The 22548-nt window shown below is 41.6% G+C and overlaps 1 protein-coding gene across 5 annotated transcripts; it reads left to right on the top strand.

Annotated features, from left to right (window-relative positions):
* The first annotated feature begins 345 nt into the window (after positions 1-345).
* Positions 346-22537, top strand: LOC103389385 (von Willebrand factor D and EGF domain-containing protein). 5 transcript variants are annotated; one of them, XM_025062187.1, is made up of 34 exons: positions 1820-2175; positions 3965-4149; positions 4263-4506; positions 4630-4695; positions 5056-5288; positions 5799-5888; positions 5989-6130; positions 6434-6651; positions 6933-7006; positions 7097-7373; positions 7759-7961; positions 8069-8907; positions 9012-9148; positions 9220-9381; positions 11233-11337; positions 13500-13614; positions 14951-15222; positions 15372-15591; positions 16395-16532; positions 16752-17126; positions 17311-17481; positions 17604-17683; positions 17768-17956; positions 18044-18539; positions 18632-18727; positions 18812-18907; positions 19222-19317; positions 19449-19544; positions 19684-19779; positions 19869-19964; positions 20096-20191; positions 20585-20680; positions 20823-20920; positions 22004-22537. In XM_025062187.1, exons 1-34 carry the CDS (start codon positions 2019-2021, stop codon positions 22022-22024), a joined length of 6075 nt encoding a protein of 2024 aa, XP_024917955.1. In that variant the 5' UTR covers positions 1820-2018; the 3' UTR covers positions 22025-22537. The 5 variants fall into 5 exon arrangements, with proteins under 5 accessions (XP_024917954.1, XP_024917955.1, XP_016894256.1 ...); XM_025062186.1 differs by lacking the exon at positions 1820-2175 and adding an exon at positions 346-856 and having other exon boundaries at positions 17604-17956; XM_017038767.2 differs by having other exon boundaries at positions 4263-4491; positions 17604-17956.
* The last annotated feature ends 11 nt before the right edge of the window (positions 22538-22548 follow it).

Raw genomic sequence — 22548 nt, 5'->3', positions numbered from 1 at the left:
GGTCTAATGGCCCGAATTCCCGCCCTTAAATTGGTTGCTACACATTGCTACGCTGTAGAATGCCCTGCTTCTTGATATGTGGTCTTCTAACGTTTGCTCTAGAAGTATCTGATGATCAAAGTCTCTGCAGCATCAAACAGTCGAGTTAGTGGTGTTTCCCACAGCACTACAGTCAAGGCTAAATGAAAAGGCAAGTGCAGAACACCTGCTGCCATTCTCTGCTCATCTACTTAACAAAATAGTATGTTTTCTGTGTGAACCTGAACGCACCTGCAATTCACTCCAGTCTTTGGAGGCTCACCTCAGATTCAGTTCAGTTTCAGCGTACAATTAAGTCTATGGGGTCTGCCTTGGAGTCATGGTGGGTGACACACTCCCATCCTTGACATGTCCTATATTTGAGTTCAGTAAAGTTAATGTTACGGTGGTTTAGTTCCGTGAAGGTGCTACAAAGATGCCACTTTGTGAGTCAAAGCGTTTACCTTTGACCGAGGATCGTGGAATGGGTCGGTCACTCAGAGGACCCACCTACAGGACCTGACTCGTCCGTGGGCTCCCCCCCTCCTCCCTGCGGCCAATCTTCGGCATTTTGCTCTGAAGTCTTCGCCGCAGTCCTCAGTGGCCTCAGTGTGAAGAGAAAACCCGACACAAAGGCTGCCGGTAGCGCTACCTCTTCACTCCGTTTCCTACAGACTGTCAATGGGAGTGAACCTAGACGGGTATCGAGCATCACTTCACTTCGGGGCCGCAGCCATGCACTGCTGTGCGTGTGGTTTCAAGCGTCTCTCTCTCCGCGGATATTTATGCGTCACGATGCTGCTGCTCGTCGCGCAAATAAAAGTTTCCTCTCAACATGGTAGGTGAATGTCAACCTTTTTCTACCTCAATTTATGACCTCTCTTAAAGCAGAAATGCTACACGCATCTGTGTCCAATGTTTCCAAACGGCCCCAGCTGAAAATGTATACTCATATATTTTAACTTTATGAAGCAGAGGCAGATGTCGAACCAAGCCACGGACTAACATATAAAATCCATATTTTCTACACTAAATGAGACACCCATGGTACCGACATTTTGTATTTGCGATAATGTTGCTTTTCGGTGTCAGTTATAATCTTTTACTTGAAGGAATTAGCGCTTTCTATCAGCGTAAATGTGTATGTTAACACGGCTAATTCAACAGTGACGTCTCATTTCTGTTCACTAACCGTCTGTGTGGATGCATTGAACTAAAAACTAAAGCTGAGTTGGTACAGGTTTATTTCATTTTTATAACTGTGTTGTTAGAATGACAGTTTATGAAACAGTTTGTTTAAAATGAATCACGTCTTTCACACCAGATCATAATACAAATAAAGTAGTGTTTACCATGAGTATAAAAATGTATCTAAAATGTATCTTAAAAACTACAGAATGGTAAATGAAGTTGAAGTTAAAGGGAACATGTGCTAATTAATATGGTTGTTTGATGTGTGAATGAAATCATAGTAACTTGCTTTGGCTGAAATAAGATTGAGTGCTTTGGCCCAGAGCCAGTGTCTCTGTCATTGGTGTGGAACCCCAGGGTTCACCTCCTGGGTTAGAGTGAATCCAGGTTAGGGCGGTTGGTACCTTCCAGTGGACTCCCCACCCACAGGAAGGTTCAGGGGGGGCTGGTACGGTGCAGTGTGTTTTGGGTGGCGGTCGTGGAGACTGCTGCCGCCGCGACCCGCTAACAGTTAAGCGGATTACATTGGATGGATTGACGGTGCTGTTTTATTCTACACCTATTTACCAGCCCTGTTCTGAACAGCCAGCACCTTTGACCGAGGATCGTGGAATGGGTCGGTCACTCAGAGGACCCACCTACAGGACCTGACTCGTCCGTGGGCTCCCCCCCTCCTCCCTGCGGCCAATCTTCGGCATTTTGCTCTGAAGTCTTCGCCGCAGTCCTCAGTGGCCTCAGTGTGAAGAGAAAACCCGACACAAAGGCTGCCGGTAGCGCTACCTCTTCACTCCGTTTCCTACAGACTGTCAATGGGAGTGAACCTAGACGGGTATCGAGCATCACTTCACTTCGGGGCCGCAGCCATGCACTGCTGTGCGTGTGGTTTCAAGCGTCTCTCTCTCCGCGGATATTTATGCGTCACGATGCTGCTGCTCGTCGCGCAAATAAAAGTTTCCTCTCAACATGGTAGGTGAATGTCAACCTTTTTCTACCTCAATTTATGACCTCTCTTAAAGCAGAAATGCTACACGCATCTGTGTCCAATGTTTCCAAACGGCCCCAGCTGAAAATGTATACTCATATATTTTAACTTTATGAAGCAGAGGCAGATGTCGAACCAAGCCACGGACTAACATATAAAATCCATATTTTCTACACTAAATGAGACACCCATGGTACCGACATTTTGTATTTGCGATAATGTTGCTTTTCGGTGTCTGTTATAATCTTTTACTTGAAGGAATTAGCGCTTTCTATCAGCGTAAATGTGTATGTTAACACGGCTAATTCAACAGTGACGTCTCATTTCTGTTCACTAACCGTCTGTGTGGATGCATTGAACTAAAAACTAAAGCTGAGTTGGTACAGGTTTATTTCATTTTTATAACTGTGTTGTTAGAATGACAGTTTATGAAACAGTTTGTTTAAAATGAATCACGTCTTTCACACCAGATCATAATACAAATAAAGTAGTGTTTACCATGAGTATAAAAATGTATCTAAAATGTATCTTAAAAACTACAGAATGGTAAATGAAGTTGAAGTTAAAGGGAACATGTGCTAATTAATATGGTTGTTTGATGTGTGAATGAAATCATAGTAACTTGCTTTGGCTGAAATAAGATTGAGTGCTTTGGCCCAGAGCCAGTGTCTCTGTCATTGGTGTGGAACCCCAGGGTTCACCTCCTGGGTTAGAGTGAATCCAGGTTAGGGCGGTTGGTACCTTCCAGTGGACTCACCACCCACAGGAAGGTTCAGGGGGGGCTGGTACGGTGCAGTGTGTTTTGGGTGGCGGTCGTGGAGACTGCTGCCGCCGCGACCCGCTAACAGTTAAGCGGATTACATTGGATGGATTGACGGTGCTGTTTTATTCTACACCTATTTACCAGCCCTGTTCTGAACAGCCAGCTTCCGTGGCTTTACCTTTAAATGGTAATGAACCAATTCACATAACTAGAGTAGCCCTAGTCAGACCCAGAACAAGAAGAACCTCCAAAAGAATGTAATAAGCCAAGAGTGAAACAAAGCGGGGGATATCAGATTTGAGCTGATTGTCGGTTAACGAAACTGGCTCTTAAGGGATAAAAAAAGATGTGTACCAAACCCCTGACTGTCTGACATAGTCTAAAATAACTTTAAATTTTTTCACCTGATCTCAAAGCAGTTTTTTTTGGTGCAGGACAAACCAACAGTCCTGTAACCACAGGTATAGTTCCAAAAACATTAAGTCCCCATCCAGAGAATCTTTTGAGTTCCTTGTTTAGGTTACTGCACATCTGGTTTGTTGACGGCCACCCTCCCAGTGGGGTCTTCCTTTTTTCGACACAGGCTGCTTCATTAGCCCACTGCCCCCTCACCTGCCCTGTGCTGCAGTTCAGTAAACACATTAAACCAGCAGTCAAGTCCCCCTCCCTGATAATTCCGTTTGTTTGAACAACCTGTGGCTCAAAATCTTGTCAGCTGAAGTGCCGGAAAAAGTGTACGTGGAGACAAATTTCAACATAACGGTAGCTTTGTGCAATTATTTTATTCTGTGGTTGTCAGTATTGAGTATGCAGATTTCCTTCCCTGAACTGTAGGTGGTGCTGTGAATGAAAGAATCCTAAATCTTATAGCCGGCAATATTTTAATGTGTCTTTGTTGCTTTTAGGCATTATAGCCGAAGTTTAAAAAACGTATTTTCTTGTTCTTCTACTTTTAGCTGCGTTTGAGTTTAGTATGACTTATAGGGTTTTTGTTGTTGTTGTTGTTGTAGCACCGGAGTGTTATCCAGGCGGCCATGGAATTTTGCAAAATCCCTATCGAAGTGTGGACTTTGACTCCACTGAGATACAAACCACTGCCATTCAGGATCTGATCTGTGACCACTCTCTGACTCCTGGCTGGTACAGATTCATGATCAATAATAAACCAGCAGAGATGCCAACCACGTGCATTGAGGTAAGTTACATAATAATACATCATTATTTCACTTTTGTTTTGTTTGTTTTCAAGTTTGTCAACAAAAAAGCAAACATGTTGAGGTATATAACTATATTTCTGCCTTGGCGTAGATGAATCATTGCGGTACTCAAGCTCCGCTGTGGCTGTCCCTTAAAGACACTTCACTGCCACGTCCTGGTGAGATTCGCCAGCTCTCTGCCTGTGCCACTTGGCAGTTCTTTCATGGCATCACCAAAGATTGCTGCCTCTTTCGCATACCCGTCACCGTGCGGAATTGTGGCCAGTTTATGGTGTACTACCTGCAACCAACACAAGGGTGCATGGGATACTGTGCCAAAGGTGAACACAATTCAGGTCAGCTGCAGGAGGAATATAAGAAATGGTGTCAATTTCAGGATACACAGTAAATGTTGTGAATAGCAACATTGTGAATGGCTTGAATCAGCAATTTGATTAAAGTAATGTGTTATATTTCAGTGGCTCCTATTTTGGGACGACAGTATTGTTTACCAGGTGAAATAGAAGTCAATGGCCAATGCAAAGGTGAGAACTGAACACTTATTCACTCTTGTCCTGCATCTCTATCTTGTAGTGATGTAAAATGTGACAAAAATACAGTGCTCAAACCTGCACAACAACCTGTACAACTAGAACCATATTGCATAAAGATATTAAATAAATAAAACGTTTTGAATTTTCAAAAGGACATGAAAGAGCAGAGTAACATTTAAACTTTGTTTATATTCCACCGCAGCTTAAAAGATCATTTCAAGGAGTATGGACCTCATATAATATGTTTGTATGTTACTGTTGAACTCTCCTCAGTATGACGTGTGATAATTGAATCTGCAGTGACATCATAGCTGTGATGAGTGACTGATGATTTTATGTCATCAATTTCAGCTGCTATTCCAACCCTACCCTCCCGACCAGTGATTACGCCAGAGCTCATTGGCCACAGTGTCTACCTCAGGTGCTCCTTCAGCCCTCCGCAGTGGAGCCAGCAGCTAGGCTACCAAGTTGTGTGGGCCAGACACATTGGCAGTAGCATGAAGGCTGAAATCAAGCAGGAATCCTCGCTGAAGCTCTTCTCTTTAGTGGAGATGGATGGTGTACACTTTAGACTCGGAGAAACGGTACTTCCTGTTGGATGGTGCTGAAAGATTTGTGTGTTTTGGGAGCGGGGGGGGCATGTGATCATGTCATACCTTTGATCATGATGTACTATATGTGATGGATAGTACAGTCTTTTGTGGTGGGCTGTACTTTACAAATGGGTCATGTCCTGATACGTAAAGACAGGAGAAAATTCAGGGAAGATAAATCAGTAACAGGATGAAACATCCTCTTAAGAAGTGGACAAATGCAGAAAAAAATAAGACCTTTATCTGGTTGTTTTTAAACTATGGAGTGGACATAAATACAAAATGTGAAATGTGCCTTTATGCAAGGAGTCAAGACAATGTCTAGTTGTGTTTTCAATGTGCTCTTATGTTATGCCCCGTTTGGTATATTACAATAGAAATTCAAGTGCTTGTGCTTAATTATCCAGTTTGCAATCTCAGTCTGTTTCTGGCACACTATACACTTAAATAAAAAATGTTGTGGTGTACCTTACTGATAAATCTTTTTTTTTTTTTTTTCAGTTTTCCTGCAGTGTTTCAACATTCAGAGCCAACTCCAGCAGTTCTAGGTCTGCTGCAAAAGAAAGTGAGAGCTTTTATGCTGGACTTAAGGTAAACATTCTTGTGTTGTGCTCTAACTTCTGCACTAAATAAGAAGAATAAACCATGACGTTTTCAATATAACTCGAGGACTGTTTTGTATTCCCCAAAGTTTTTTACAGATTCACTTCAAATAGCAGAGAATGGGAAGGAGCACATGGTGACCATCCACAGCACAGTGCCCATTCCCTGCTACAGCACTGACAACAGACGGCAGTGTGGAGTCCCTCTAGCTCTGACTGTCTATGAACCTGGTCAGTCTCATTACCTTCAGCTTATTGTAGAAACATAACAAATCTCTCAGAATCTCTGTTCATTCAGAAATGGTAACATCGGCCACTATATTGACGGAGACCAAAGGAAGGAAAAAATCCCTGATTTTATCCTCCTCTATGCTTCCCTTGACAATAATTTATAATATTTCCTTGAATTTTTCCCTCTAGCTGTGTTCCAACTTCTCCTGTACATTATTACATCAAAGCTGACTTTATCACATCTCTGTAGGCAGCTGTATGCCATCCGTTAGCACTGACTGGCTGATTTGTTGAAATCCACAGAGACTCTTGGACACGAGGCCTCAAATGTGGTGTTGTCTGCATGCCAGCTGGTGCTCCAGGCAAATGCCTGCAGGAATGGCACCTGCGCTGAGGCAGCGTTTTCTGTCACTGCTGTCACTGACTTCACACGTGATGGGAACCGTCTGAGCATGATTGGTGTTGTTCCAGGACCCAGCGCTCCACCACTCTGGAGAACCTACACACCAACATCCCTAAAGGTGAGTTGAAGTTAAACTACAAGCACCGCAGCTGTCACGAATATCTGAAATCTGTGAACCATGGCAAAGTACACTCTGAGTTTTTAAAAGTTGCTAGTTAGTTTTTCTACTGGATATATACTAATAACACCCAGGAGATAACATCAGACCTCTAGATAGATTATCTCTCATGGATCCACAAAGCAGATGGAAATATGTGTGAAGTAAAAACACCAAAAGCCAAAGAGGTCATGGGGAGACCCTCAGTAATCTTTTTTTTTTTATCTGACCTCTATCCTTAGGTCACGGTCCAAGACATTCCCACTTCTGTTTGTTACTCTCTGACTGACCCACATATAATCACACTTGATGGCAGGTAAAATGAAAATGATACTAAACATTGAGTGTCGTAAGAAACCATAATAATTGAACCAGTTTAATATCTGTATGTCCTCTGAATGAGCAGACAGTATGAAAACCACCAGACTGGAACTTTTGTCCTGTACCGGAGCCTCGCCAGGAAATTCGAGGTCCATTCTCGCCAGTGGAACTGTGGCAGCCGGCACTACACTGTTGCCTGCAACTGTGGAGTAGCAGTACAGGAGGGGAATGAGGTGGCTGTCTTTGACATGTGCAATGGTCAGCCACTGGAGACAAGGCCACAACTCAAACTCAGGAACCTCGGTGAGGAGGACGGCAGTCAGATCAGGGTACTGGAGTCCCACCAGGGGAAAAAGGTCACTGTAGGTATCAAAACCTCTTCAAGGGGCTTTTGAAGAGGTGTTAATCATTCTTGAGTTTCCCCAGGCATGTTTTGTTTTACTTTGAAAGGTCCTGATGCAACTGAAGTTATCACCTAGTTTTAAGTTTAATTGTAGCCTATGATTTAAGAAGGGTTGGCAGAGCTGGGGCTGATAATGGTCTGCTTGATCAGCTATCATTATTGTCAGCCCTGTTAGGACCTTTGGTCTTTATGCATTAGTGCCTTCTGAATTTTTGAAGAATATTAGCCTGGACTAAGAATTGCTAAATAACCAAGTTCGAATTTCCATGCAGCCTTTTACACTGCTGAATACTAATCTTTCTACATAATCAGCTTAGGTTAATGATGTGATTCTCGTCTTGTAGCTGACCTTTCCCTCCGGGGCCTTTGTCAGGGCTGATGTTAGTGATTGGGGCATGAGCCTGGCTGTAAGAGCGCCCAGTGTTGACTACAGAAAAACGAACGGCCTCTGTGGCACCTTTGATCGCAATGGTAAAAACGACTTCCACAGCCTTGATGGTGACTTTTATGGCCGTGACGAACTGCATCGCTTCATTAAGGACTGGAGGTCAGCCAATAAAAACAGTTTTTCCCTTTTTCTATTTGGTTGAGCTACAGTGCTTTTGAATATTTATAATATCTAAGTTTGTGTATTCTTTTTATGTGTGTGTCTAGAATAGCGCCAGGAGAAAGCCTCTTTGACAAGACACCTCCGTCGGCAACTCAGGAGGCTAGGAAGGCTTTTTGTCACTGCAAGAAAAGTCAGAGCACTGCTCATTACGCTGGCAGAGGGATAAGGAACCTGTTCAGTTATTCTGCAAAGGCCGACTGTAACTCATATAATACTGTGGATTATACGTCTGCGTTCAACACCTATAACAGTGGTCCTCTGGAGACCAGGAGCTTTCACTTTCAAACTGAAGCCAAACAACACAGTGGCAGTGATCTTGTAACTCATGGAGAGGTCAGAAGGGGTCGTCCAGTTAATATGGACAGAATTAAGAGACAAACGTCACTTCTGCCATTGTTTCCTGTTAAAAGCCTCAGCGAGTCAGATCTGCAGAATTTAGCGTACTTTTTTCCTGAAGATCACATGGCAGTGACCAGACCAGAGTTGCAACCTCAGTGGCCAACGCCAAGTGGCCTCACCTCAGCCAAAGCTCTTGAAGTGTGCCAAAAGGCTCTGGCCAACTCCACTATAGGCACCGTATGTCGAGGACTGCTGGGACGCCGCCTCGACGAGGCAGTTGATCTGTGCATCCTGGACCTGCAGCTTAAAGATGACCTGGGCTGGGAGAAGGCACTGTTGCCGTACTTGGAGAACGAGTGCGAGAGAAAGTTGTTGGAAAATCAGACCCAGAAAGCCTTGGAGATGGCAAACCTAAACGGAGCGTCTGGTAAAGTGATAACTGCACTGCGCTGTCCTAACTTCTGTAGTGGAAATGGGGAGTGTACAGAATGGGGCTGCCGGTGCTATCACAGCTACAGCTTCTATGACTGTAGTCTGGCCATCAGTGAGTATCAGAGCTGTTCTTCAAAGCTGTTGTCTATTTGTGAAGCCAAGCATTTAAAAATAACTGTCTGTAGTTCTATGATAAAATGATTTATGGACCCACAGGCCATCCAGTGGAGCTGACAGACCTGGAGAACAGTGGGTTATGTGACATACGGGCCTTTGATTGTCGTCATGTACGCGTCTTTGGCTTGGGATTCATCGACTCTGATAACCTTAGCTGTTATGCCACAAGACTAAAGGTGAGGACAGATGATTTCAAATACCAGGCCAGAAGGACTTGAGGTGATTATAATGCTGCTGTGCCCCACAGTACGTAAATGGAGTTTGGACTATTGCGGAACAACAGAGAACCAAGGCCACGTTTCTCAGCTCCAGAGCTTTGGACTGTGTTGTCCCATCTTTGAGTGCCACTGCTGTCAATACAGAGGAATTCATGATGGATGACAAACCATATGCCCGCTGGGAGATAAAGGTCTGTCTCTCCTTCACTCATAGAGAAATGGACTGGCTTAAAGTTGTAGCTTAAGATAGTGCTGTGCAATTAATTCAATTTTTATTAATTAATTTTCACAAAAACAATATAATCGAAAAAAAAAGATTCTATGGTATAATTGTGTGCAATTAATTCAATTTTTATTAATTCATTTTCACAAAAACAATATAATCGAAAGAAAATGATTCTATGGTATAATAGAAAAAAAACAGTCCTCAAAACATTTGCTGTTTATGTTTACTTTTTAATGTGGGCTGTAACGGACCAGGCTTCTCTGATCTAAGATTTAATTTACTGACTAGAATATATCAATATTTATATTTATATTATTAAATATAGTTTGCCAAAAACATGCATAGGGTCATTCATTATATTGTGACTGCATTAAATGAGAGCAACTATATTTTGATCCTATTTTGTTCTTTTTCAAGGTCAAGGTCAGCTTTATTGTCAATACCTTCACATGTACAGAACATACAGAGGTATCGAAATTACGTTCCTCGCCTTCCCGTGCACTGACAGACATAGACAATACTGAACGAAAAACATTAAGGTGCAATAACAATAAGGTGCATGTGTAGCTTTAAGGTGCTGTATGGTCTGTAAAAATATATACATGAGGTACATAATAAATATAGTAATAATATAATTAGCAGCAGATGAGGTGGTAATAGTGCATTGTATTACAAGTCAATAGTGCATTTACGGCATTTCAACAGTACGGTGGATATGTAAAAGAGGCAAAGGTACAGGTGGAGAAAGAGGCAAAGGTACAGGTGGTTCTTGGTTCTTGGTATTATTAGTCATCAGTGCTGTATAACAAGTGTGACCTGTCTATTTTTTATTTATTACTTAAACATACTTTATTTATTTTGTCATGTATATTAAGTCGTTTCTACAGTTGATGCAGTTTTTTTATTTAGTAATTATTTAGTTATTTTTTCAATAGATTGTGAAAGCACTCTACTCTACTTGTTTGTTTTACTTTATATTATATTTTATTTCAAGGGAAAAAAATGTTATTTGCAATAAATGCAATGCATTGGCAGAGTCGATGAGTAATCCTGTTAAATAATCAGGGTTTCAGTATTAAAACAAAGCCACCCTAGTACATAGCTGTTAAGGGGTGTTAAACAGGTGTTCACATCCCGACCCAGTTCACCTGGGCTGAGGTATGGGTTTTGGTTATGTGGTCATCACCTCATGGACACAGCTAACTGTGTGTGTCTTGGAGTTTCTCTGTGTTTTGTTGTGTGTGCGAGTTGAGTGTTCTGGGAAGACAACATGGAGGACCACCTTCTCTGTTAATTAATGGCTTCTCCAGGTTGACTTGGACAGCTTCTTTCAGTCTTTACTCAAACCATCTGTCTTCTCTGGCAAGAATGTGGACACTGTCGTCCTTGAAAGTGTCATTTGTCCTTAAGATAAACAGCTGAGGCCTGTCCTGAAGTGTTTGCTCTTCTGTTGAAAAAACAAAAAAACAAACAAGTTTGGTTCAGGTTTAGTTGGGTTAGGGAATAGAAAATTGGAATGTAGTGTTTTTTTTGTTTTTTTTTAAACCCTCCTGCAAGTCAAGAAACAACAGTTTTGTTCCGATTATTGCTGTTATATTTCCAGTCCTTTCCTCTGTTGTTGGGAGGTTTGGCAGTCAGTTATAGTAAAATGGAAGAAGCCTCTTGGATGAGAGATGAAACATCTTCGGGTAACCTGAGCCAGTCCATTTGTCTACTCTGAATTTACACAGACATGTTTCCCATTCACCTACTACTAAACAACTGCTTTTCAGTTTACTTTCAGCTTTTTTAAAATCATTTATTTCTTATCTGGCAGGTAACCAATGACGGCTTGCAGTACAGTCAGGCCAGAGTGCTGACGGTCTACGATGGCATTTGCCAGGTCTGTGAGTCATCACCCTCAGGTCTCTGTAAGTTAAAGGTAATTCACACTGATGAACATCCTTAACCATGATAAATTATATTGAGTTTGTAAATCTAATAGTATTCTATACTATATCTAGTTGTATTTGGGTTAAAAGAATGCTATTGATTGTGTCAGTCAATTTGGTACTGAGCTGGTTCACTAAATGGACTGATGGTTTGGGTTAAGGTAACTTCTTGTGGTTTTCATTTCAATCTTAATAATTATTTGTTCCCGTTAAAAATGACCCACTTGACCGGCGTTGCAACCAGTTTCTTATTTTACCTACTATTTACTTCCTATTTCACAAAAAGAAAAACATTATAAAATGTACAATCACATATAGTCCTAGTACAGTACTACCTACCATGTGTTCACACTAAACAGTGAGTCACAGGGACAGATATTTGGACGGCACCAGGTTAAAGATCAAAAAGAAAGAGCTGAAGCTTTTCACCACACACTGTAAACAAATACATTCAATTTACATTTACTCATCGAGGAAGACAGAACATAGCAACAGGAACCGACACACACCGACCGATGTCTGTATTTCTATTCCCACCATCCACTGGAACACAAACGGTTCAGGTCATAGAGCTAAACACATTCCATCACACAAGGAGAGTAAGGTGAAGGGGACAAAAAGACACCAGGGGAGCTGAAGACTAGTTTATACGTCACACAAACAGAGCAGTGTTGTCTAAGGCATGCAGTGTAGTGAGGACTGCCCTGATCTGCATATCGAAAAGACCCAACAGTCACTGTACAGCTACGGGAAAACCTGTGGAGGTGAGGCCCAGACGAGTAGTTCTGATCAGTGAGCAGCAGTTTGGTTTTAAGCCCAGATTAAAGTACTACAGATGTCTTTTCACTTTGAGAGTGCCGGTAGAAAAGTTCAAAGAAGGTCAGAAGGAGTTGCACTGTGTCTTTGTGGATTTAGAGAAAGCATTTGATAGGATGGTCTGGTGAGGACCTGTGGTACTGTGTGAGAGAGTCAGGAGTAGCAAGGAAGAATGAGAGTGTAGTGGAGAAGAAGAAAGACAGTAGTTAGGTGTGCTGTTGGATTGACAGGTGGTTTCAATGTGCCTTTTTTTTGCTATGTTGATGGACAAGTTGACAGATGAGGTCAGACAGGAGGCTCCATGGACAGTGAGGGGGAGCAGGTGACATTATCATATGGTCAGTGAAGGGATCAGGTGAAGGAAAACCTAGAGAGGTGGAGGTTTGCTCTTGAACAAAGAGAAATGAAGGTCAGCAGGAGCAAAAGTGGTAGTAAAAGTAAAAGTACAAAAAAGAGGTGAAGAAAAGGCTGCGGGCAAGGTGGAATTAATTTTTCAATGATTGTGACAGAATCGCAGCAATGTTAAAAGGGAAGATTTATAAGACAGTAGTGAGACCTGCTATGATGTATGGTTTGGAAACAGTGGCTCTGTCCAATAGACTAAGGGCTGAGTTGGAGGTGACAGAGATGAAGATGCTGAGATTTTCACAAATGTTGTTTCACTGGGAGTGACCAGGATGGACAGGATTGAGTTGAGGTGGAGCAGTTTGGAGATGAAATTAGAGAGGTGAGATAGTGGATGTTGGTGATGGAGTTGCCAGGCAAGAGGAAAAAAAGAGGAACACCTTAGAGAAGATGTGTCGATGTTGTGAAGGAGGACAAGGTTAGTGTAATGTTGGTGTAGTAAAATAACACACCAATAAATAATGTCATTATTGTAAACTCTTAAAACTGTCTTCTAAGGACAGTTTGATCAGTTTTACACAATGTAGTTACAGTCAATGGAGGTCCTGCAGTCCTGTGTCTGCAGACAGAAGTGGAGACACTCCAGTGTTTTTTATATGGTAAACAGATTCAGTGAGTGTTTAGTAAGAGTGTATCCAAGTTTTTTATGCTCTGTTAAGGGTGCAGAAATTGTACGCGGTTGAATTACTAAACCAGAAGAGCTTTTCCATTTCTCTGACAGGCAGTAAACATTACATAATATTTTTATGAAAACACACACAGAAACACATGTAATCTTGGTAAACGACTCATTCACACAACTGCAGAAACAAAACAACAAATGGAAGGCACAGCTTTGACAAATAAGTAAACATTAATGAGAAAGTTGTTGAAAGTTAGTATGGAGAAAAAAAAATCATGCAGCATTTTTTACTTTGTTTCTGGTGGCCAGGAGCGGACATGTAACATCGATGGAATCTGTTTTGCAGAGGGAGACACTAATCCCAGCAGCCCCTGTCTGCTCTGTGACCCGCTCACTTCCAAGTTCACCTGGTCTGTGAACAAAGGTACTAGCAGTTTACTGTGTGATACAACATTTCAGTTCCTCTTCATTGTTTTGGTGTCGTCTACTGAAAAAAACAGCTGTAAATGGTTTGAATCTAAAAAGGAAATTTTAATCCTATTCCATAAATTCTAGAAAAGTCTCAACTTTTTTTATCATGTGGGAGTAATGGTGATATAAAATCAAAGAATAAGACTGCAAGAAAAAATGTGCTTTCAGTACAGTCAGGCAAAAACAGAGCAGACTGTACCAGCCAATGAGCTTAGTTGTAATGTTGTAACATTAAATAGAAGTCTTTGGTGCAAACTCTTTTTAGATATATATAATAATAATAATATATAAAATACAATAATATAATAACAAATAATTGGTAATTCACTGGAACTAAACAGGTAAATGGAACCTTCTGTGTGTTTTCACCGACAGACTTAATTCAAGGTGATAAATTGTGGAAAAAAAAATAAAACCATGTGCAGAGCACTCCAACAGTGAATGTATTTTTCATCATCCTATCAAAGGTTGTCTTCAGGCAGCAGCTTTCACAAAATGTTTCTTGTTTTAAATCAGTTTGTCATTGATTCTATTTTTACTTGTATTTGATTCACTTTCCTTTCTATGAACGTTGTTCAATCTGTCTATCTGTTTTTGTCTCACTGTCTGAGCCTGAGTCTCCCTGACATGCCCAAGCTTGTCCTCTAACCGCTGTAGAAGAGATAGGAAGGGACAAAAAGGGAGTAAATCACAGGGTTGATCCCCATTGTACCATAGACTTATAATCATCCTTCCTTCCCTTCAAACACAAACCCCATTGAAACAGAGGGGCCGGAATAACTGTCAACATCTAAACATCATCGATTTTCAACATTAGCACAGCTCAACAGTTCAACTCCACAAGTTTTATCTACAACATAACAATAAGCCTATTTATACACAGTTCTAAGCACTCTTAGGTGTCAGTTTTGGATTACAGTAATCAATGCAGAAATTATTTGATTCATTTAAATTGTCCACCTTTTCACCCACTTTGATCCTGGACCGTACGCAGCAAGGATTTCCACTAGATTAATCCCTTGCAGTTGTAATTAAAAGATGGAAACTCCTCCTCCTGTGGAAAGTTGTATGTCAATGAGTTTTCCATGAACAGCCTCTGGGAATGTTTAGCTCAAACCATGTTTATGTCAGGACAGAAAACAAATGTTCTGACGAAAACAGATAGATCAGAGATACAGTACGATGCCAGAAAGAGTGAACTTCAACTCTGGTAAAACCTTTGATTCAAGAACTTTGTTTTTATAAAACAAAACCTCTGATTGATTTATTCACTCTTTCTCCTTGAACAGTCAATGAGCCACCGGCCTTTCACAAACCTGAGAGTGACCTGAGGACTTTTTCCGGGGAGAAATTTGTCTTCCAGTTTGCTGCATCAGACCCAGAGGGCTCTGCCCTGCTCTTCCATCTTGATAAGGGCCCAGAGGGTGCCACCCTCTCCCCAGCTGGCCTCCTTATCTGGAAGGTCCCTGTGGCTCTGGTGGGGAGCAGAGGTCAGTCCAGCCACTTGGTCAGCTTTACTCTGTCTGATGAGTGCAACGCCCAAAGTAACGTCACTGTAGAGGTAGGAGCTGAAATTGTAAACCGGGAAGAGAGAGGAGACAAGTGGGAAAAATATTCTGACATTATATGAAGGACATATCAACAAAAACCGAGGAATGTTGTACATATTATAGTTGATGTATCATTGTATTCTGTCTTATTTTCACTCAGGTCAATGTGCTGCCGTGTCAATGTCAAAACAATGGTAAATGTGTCCCAGACATCAGCTTCCCTGCTGGCAGTGGGAGATACCTGTGTTTATGCCCTGAGGGGAAGCGGGGAGAGCTCTGTGAGGAGGACAACGATGAATGCTTGTCAGATCCGTGCCCGGGCGGGAAATGCATAAACACAGTCAGTGGGTATAGATGTGAGTGCCCAGCAGGTCTGAGAGGTGAGCGCCAAGAAAGTTTTACATTTAATCGATGTCACATTTTGTAAAAAGCAAACCAATAAAAGTGTCTCAATTTATGCAAGATACTGCTTTAATATACCTCATAACATCATTTAAAATAAATCCACGTCATATGAGCTGAAGCAGGGGTGTTCAATAGGTAGAATGTAATCTACCAGTAGGTTGTAAAGCCAGTAGTCATCGTGGGTTTTTTTTTTTTTTTGTGTGTGTGTATGTCTCATTTTTGCACCCAAGTGATTGTGACATTCTTTAGATATAATTGCCTGTGTAAAAGAAAAGCCAGTAGGTGGCAGTAATGCTACTCACATGATTGAGATCTGTTGTAGCAGGGTTAGCTAGGCTGATCCTTGGTAAAACTGGCCCTCAAAATAACTAACGCTAGCACAGGGGTAGCACGTTATGTTATAAGTGATTGATAACATGCTGATAACATGCTACATAGTTACACAGCACAAACATACCACAACATTGCTACATCGCTAATCGCAAAGTATCTGTATTGGTATGCATTTGTCTATGAACACTGGATGTTCATTAATGGCCTTATGATTTTACTTATTTCTTGGAAACATTTGGATTGATGTTGCAATATTTGAATTCATTAAATCAAGACAAGTACATATAAATCAATGACCAGCTTTCAAATCTCCACCTGTGCGCCACATACAGGCAGAGATGAAGAACTCCATGCTCCATGCTGACCAAATCAAAGTACTGTGTTAATTTAACAAAGCTGCGTAAATACTCCCTCTAAGAATGTCTCCTCCTGTGTATCTTTGTAGGTACATTATGCATGGATGATATCAATGAATGTGAGAGACAGCCCTGTTTCCCAGGAGTTCAGTGCCTCAATACATTTGGCTCCTACAAATGTGGCCCCTGCTACAAAGGCATGCTGGGAGATGGAAAAAGGTGCACAAGTAAGTAAAGAAAAACTAGTGATAAGAGAATAACGTCTTCTGAGACAGCCTGTCCTTGTGGCTCACATAACAAAAAAAAAAAATATATAAAAAAGAGATGAATGAGATGAACTTTTCTACATTGACAGTCAATGGCTGCTTTACAGTTGGTCTTAATGAAAGCAAGTGAATGAAATCCCCGAACCATCTAATAAATGTATCTGTTCTTCCCTTTTCCAGTGGTTGATGGGCTGATTACCAACTCTCCCACATCTGCTCCTCGTACCACTTTCTACAACACACCAGATGTCCTGCTACTCAAAATAAAGAGCAACACTTTACAGAAGTCCATGGGCAGTAGCTCCTCACACGTAAGGGAAGATGTGTGGAAGCCAACTCCAGGGATTGGTCCAGGTCAATCGCAGGACAAGTCCACAACTAGGGGGCAGACTGCAGAAATGTTTCCAAGTCCATCTCTAACTAAATTTAAAACCAACCCGAGTCCTGCATCTGCTGCAATTCACCGAGGCCAGTCTGTTAAGCTAGAATTTAGTGCCGCTGCAGTGGGAACACCCTCTGTTGCTAAACATCCAGAAAACAGTAACTCACCTTTAGGTAAGAATGAAGTGTATTTTTACTTTACCTACTGAAGTTTGCATGTTGTTCCTGGCATGGCCCTGGCACTCCTCTCCACTACCACAGTTCAGAAATATGCAGATTTGGAATAATCTTAACTGGACACAAATGATCAGAATGAAATGTGAATTTGAATTGTAAATGGTAAACACATCTGTTCTAGGATCGGTTCAGTTTAGGCCTGTCAACGTCTCAGCTACGTGCGCCAGCAGACCCTGTTTTCCTGGTGTTCAGTGCATTAACCTGCGGCCGCCACACGTTGGCTATGTGTGTGGCCGCTGCCCACCTGGGCTCTACGGCAACGGCCGGGTGTGTAGTAAGAATGCCAAAGCAGGTATGATACTCTATAGGTACCAGCCGACTTTTGTTAATGTGGTGTTTTGTGCAACTACATCTCTTGGAATTGTAAAGAATAATACATTACTGGCATTTACATTACATTCTCTCTTTCCACAGCATTCAATCACGTCCCACAGCAGCACACAGATGGCAAGAATAGCCAACTCCCACATGGAAGGAGCAGCAAAGTATCCCAGGTCCACCTGCCCATACTGCCCAACAGACACAGTTTTAAACATCTGTCGTCGCTGTCAGTCTTAAGACCCAATCCTCCTAACCAGGTTAGTGCATCAGGAAGAGGGGGTGGCACTGGTAGGAGAGAAGCAGTCACTGCCATCAGAGCTGTGACCAGAACACCAGGAAGCCTCCTCCATACTTCTGTCAAGCCTCAGTTGACACCTGACCATAGATCAAACATCAGAGCATACACAGCTAGAGAGGTTGTTGTCCCCCGTGTGACTGTTCCTCAGGTAATTCATTTCTAGGCTGGATAATCTCTACATTAAAGCTACAGCTGTCCGTACCTTACCTGATTTTTCTCTATAATAATTTACCAGCGAACCGCAGTAGCGCTAACTGCGAAGGTCTCTTCTCCTGCTCCTCGTCCGTACACTTCTAAGATGGCACAGGCCAAACAAACAACCCCGTCTCAACTCAACAGCCTGGTCTTCACCCAGGCCAAACTGCAGACCCCTCCAAGACCTGTGCTTCCACTCACAGCAGCCTTTACTGCTCTGTCGTACTCGCTGTCTGAGGCAGAGTTCTCTGCAGATGGAGAGGAGGACGAGGTTTCACCAGAAGGCTCGCACATTCTGCAAATGGTACCACAGAAGATTTTCACAACACCAGGCAGGCCTGTCCACATCTCTCCATCCCAGAGAGCTCTCTCGGTGCAGCCAGGTGTCAGGACGGCTAAAACAACTAAAAACCACGCGGTGACCTGTGCAGACCTGCTGTGTTTTCCTGGTGTCCAGTGTGAGGTCACTGTAGATGGTGGCTTTCGCTGTGGCAGATGCCCAGTGGGTTACATTGGTAATGGACTAACTTGCAGAGGTACAACACAATCAGAAGAATCCTTCAAACGTTTCTCATCCCAAGTTGTAACTTTTAAAAACACACAGCTTAATTGGTGTTTGTGGTTGAAGCTGTTTGTAGGCATGCGTGTGGGAGAAACATGGTGTGTGCTGCACCTGATGTGTGCCGATGTAAACCAGGCTACACTGGGATTGATTGCCTCACAGGTAAACCAACACTTGTTCTTATGATATTTTGCTTTTTGTTTGTTTGTGAGTGAGTGTAAGTTTCGATTTTGTTTTCTTTCCAAGCCATATGTGACCCCGAGTGTATTCATGGAGGTGTTTGTGTTGCACCTGGTGTTTGTCTGTGTCCATCTGGTTTTCATGGAGAGACATGTCAAGAAGGTAAGTCCTGACTAACGTTCTATCTATCTGTCTGTCGTTCTAATTTTTTTGCATTTGTTCTTCTAAACATCAACTGCCCTTATCTCAAGTGGACGTACAAAGTTTTGCATTAAACAGTATGTATGCAAACATTTTTTATATATTTTTTAATTCCTACCTACCTAGCATTTTTAGTGGTTTCTGTTGACCTCAAGGTGGCACAATGGCAATCCCCTTTGGATGTTGGGAGGAAAACTTTGCCGTTAAAAAAGTTTGATATGTAATAAAAGCGTACTATGACAAATAATAAAAGTACCAGAATTCCATCTGTGCAGCTTTGTGTAGGTTACCATGTGAAAACGGGGGAACCTGTGTCAGACCCCAGACCTGTTCATGTCCATATGGATTTGTTGGAGCTCGATGTGAAACCAGTGAGTTGACAGTGTCTACATTTGTTTTTAATGATAATGATTTTAAGTGAGTTTCATGACTTTCCTGAAGCATGTGCTGTAACTATCATTACAATTTTACATTGATTCAATTATGATTATGTTTTATGTAGTGGTGTGCAGTCGACATTGTCACAACGGAGGACACTGTGTGTCTCCAGATGAGTGCAGGTGTCTGCCAGGCTGGAGTGGATCATCCTGTGAAACTGGTGAGCTTTCATGTTGGGTCTGTATCAGTACTGATTTTATTTTTTTGTTTGTTTGTTTGTTTTTTTGCCGGTGCTAAAATGTCTCATTTTTTCTATCTTTTTGCCGGTGCTAAAATGTCTCATTTTTTCCCAAACCCAGCTCTCTGCTCTCCTGTCTGTCTGAACGGTGGTTCATGCACTCAGCCTGACACTTGTGAGTGTCCTCATGGTTTCTACGGAACACAGTGTCAGAATGGTAAAGTTGCAGCTCCACTCAGCAGTTAGCCAAGCAGATTAAAACTCTGGGACTGATAAAATAACAATACAGACTTCTTCCTCTCTCAGCTGTCTGCACTCCGCCCTGTAGAAATGGAGGTGTTTGTATGAGGAGCAACATCTGCTCCTGTCTGCAAGGATATACTGGCAGTTGTTGTGAGAAAAGTATGGTCTTCTTTTCCCCATTTAATGAAGGCTATAATACACTACCTCATAAGTGATCACCATGTGGTTCACATCATGTCTTTTATGTATTCCAAAGGTTTATTAATGTTTACATGGACAATACATTTCAGGTGTGTGTGAGCCAATGTGTATGAACGGGGGCAGATGTGTCGGTCCGGATGTCTGTGATTGTCTGTCAGGTTGGCAAGGACGAAAGTGTGACAAACGTAAGTACAATACAAATGTTTCTGTACCGACATCTGAAAGCTGCCACTGTCTTCATCAACACCTGTACACGTAACAGCTCACAGCAAGTCTCTAATTCATACATTAAAGACTTGTTCGTGTCACATGACATCTTTACCCTAACCTTGTCCCACGAGACGCAGTAACATTCAACAGAAGCACATGTTCACTGACTTGTTGAATGGTTTTAGTGCGGATGAATCGATGCTATTGTCAATAACCTTCAGCAGCAAACAGTACACACTGCTACTACTGCTCATGACCCTGTCACAATTATTATTCATTCAGATTCAGAGACCAAACTGTTCAAACTATCATGTGAATAGAGGTTGTAGAATACATGTAATCAAACCTAAACTGATTTTGCCTCACAGCCAGCTGTTTGCAGAAATGCCTAAACGGAGGGGAGTGTGTGGGTCCCAACACCTGCCACTGCACACCGGGGTGGGAAGGTGCGCAGTGTCATATTCGTGAGTATTTCCACTTGGTATTTGAAAATCAGGGCTGTTAAGAAAATTGAACTCAGCTTTACCACAAAGTATAACCTTCAATATTGTAACAGGCTTGATTAACTAAAAAAGTGTAACATGAATTACTTTCGATTCCTTTCAGCTCTCTGTGAACCAAAGTGCCCACATGGCAGTGGATGCATCCATCCAAACATCTGTGCCTGCCAGAGTGGAAACTCAGGTTCTGATTGCTCCAAAAGGGTAAGAGCTAAAGTGCACCCCAGATGTTTGATATAAAGGAATGTGGCAGGGATATTTTTAACTGCGTGATCCCAGCGTATTCAGAATCTCCACGTGTTAATCTTACCAGCTACACAAAATGAGTGGGTGAACAGAGCTGTGCAAAATAACACAACAACCTACTGTATGTGCATACAGTCTGCACACCTGCATATTCATTTATACATTATGGTAAACAGGAAAGTTTCAAGACGAAAAACAGTTTTCAAATTTCCCTTATTTGGTCTGAAAAGTATTTATTTTTGTTCTTCAATGCATGACAGGCAGAACAATTCAATACTGTTCCGCTAGGTGAAAGCCGATGGCTATGAAAAGTAGAAAAAGATCATCAGAGTTGTTGAGAGAGAAGACTTTTGGGAATGTCTTTCTTCAATTCCTGCTAGTATATCAGTGCTGTCTACAACTAAACAGGCTGAGATTTAAGTAGATTGATAGTGAATTTAAACTAGAAGATAATGATATTTCATTACATCTACTTTTTCTAGATTTTGGTTTGGTGGTGTGCTATGGGATTTTTCACCATAGATTTAAAAAGATGTGCTGTTGAAACACACTGCAGTAGAGTATCCTCCAGTTAAGGCTATATACTTTATACTACTGGTGGTGTTTCCTTATTTGTTAAACTTTGGAGGACGTTTTTACACCAGGTCACAACATGCTTCTACCTGATCAGTAATAAAACAATATAAATGGTTTATTGTTGGCATTTTAAATACCTGATCAAGCAGGCATGGCAGTTTAATGTTTGACATGATAGATATAATGATATAACTTGTCTTTATATGTTTTAGTTGTTATAATCAGAAACCTTTGAAGTTATAACATCTGTCTTAAAACGTTTTGACTCACCTTTGTTTACATAGACTGTTGTATAAAGATAAATCAGGACTTATAAATCTAGATGACGTTGGGACAAAGACAGTTAGGAAGTCCTGAATCAAATCTAAAACGCTTCCTATCGTACATGTTTTTAATTGTGTTCTGTGTCTTTTATCTGCAGTGCTGGTCTCTGGTTCTTACTTGATAATCTTTGCTTTTTTCCAGACCTCTGTTGCTAAGGGTTAAAATCTCCATTCATCCTTCAAAGCACATGCTGCTGGACTTAGATCAGTGCCTATAAATTCTTTATGTGATTGGGAACAGTCAGTACAGTGTGTCATCCAAGAAAAAGCGCGTTCTCTACCGTAGCACACGTCAAATTCCAGCACATACCGGACAGAGCAGTCAGCTAAGGTTTTTAACAAGCTGAAGATATTTTGGTCGTTGATTGTTCGTGAGGCTCTAGTTACTTCAAAAAACTTTCATTTTTGACCCTAACCATTTCGTATAAACAAGTGTAAGATGTATTCATTAACATACTGGTATTTTTTCTCTGTTGTTTTTTCGTATTTAAATGCCACTGTGATCAGGTCCTCCATGGCGTACACTAGCCTTTTGATGAGTATTTATTATTTGGTTGTTTAATACTGGTGCATATATTTTGATGTATATACCTAAATCGGTGTATTATATCAGATATTTTTAATAAGCATTGTTTATCGGTTGTTTTATAAGTAAACAAATAAAATGTCTATTTAGTTAATGTTTCA

Source organism: Cynoglossus semilaevis, chromosome 14, assembly GCF_000523025.1.
Source record: "Cynoglossus semilaevis isolate Cse_v1.0 chromosome 14, Cse_v1.0, whole genome shotgun sequence".
Classification (NCBI taxonomy): domain Eukaryota; kingdom Metazoa; phylum Chordata; class Actinopteri; order Pleuronectiformes; family Cynoglossidae; genus Cynoglossus; species Cynoglossus semilaevis.
This window is presented reverse-complemented; position numbering and strand designations above follow the sequence as displayed.

Bases quoted from the DNA above. Each gene is read 5' to 3' on its own strand.
- LOC103389385 (XM_025062186.1), top strand. From the start codon at position 700: ATGGGAGTGAACCTAGACGGGTATCGAGCATCACTTCACTTCGGGGCC. The intron at 5,889-5,988 runs GTAAACATTCTT...TATTCCCCAAAG, and splicing joins GCTTTTATGCTGGACTTAAG to TTTTTTACAGATTCACTTCA. The intron at 19,965-20,095 runs GTATGGTCTTCT...AATACATTTCAG, and splicing joins TGGCAGTTGTTGTGAGAAAA to GTGTGTGTGAGCCAATGTGT.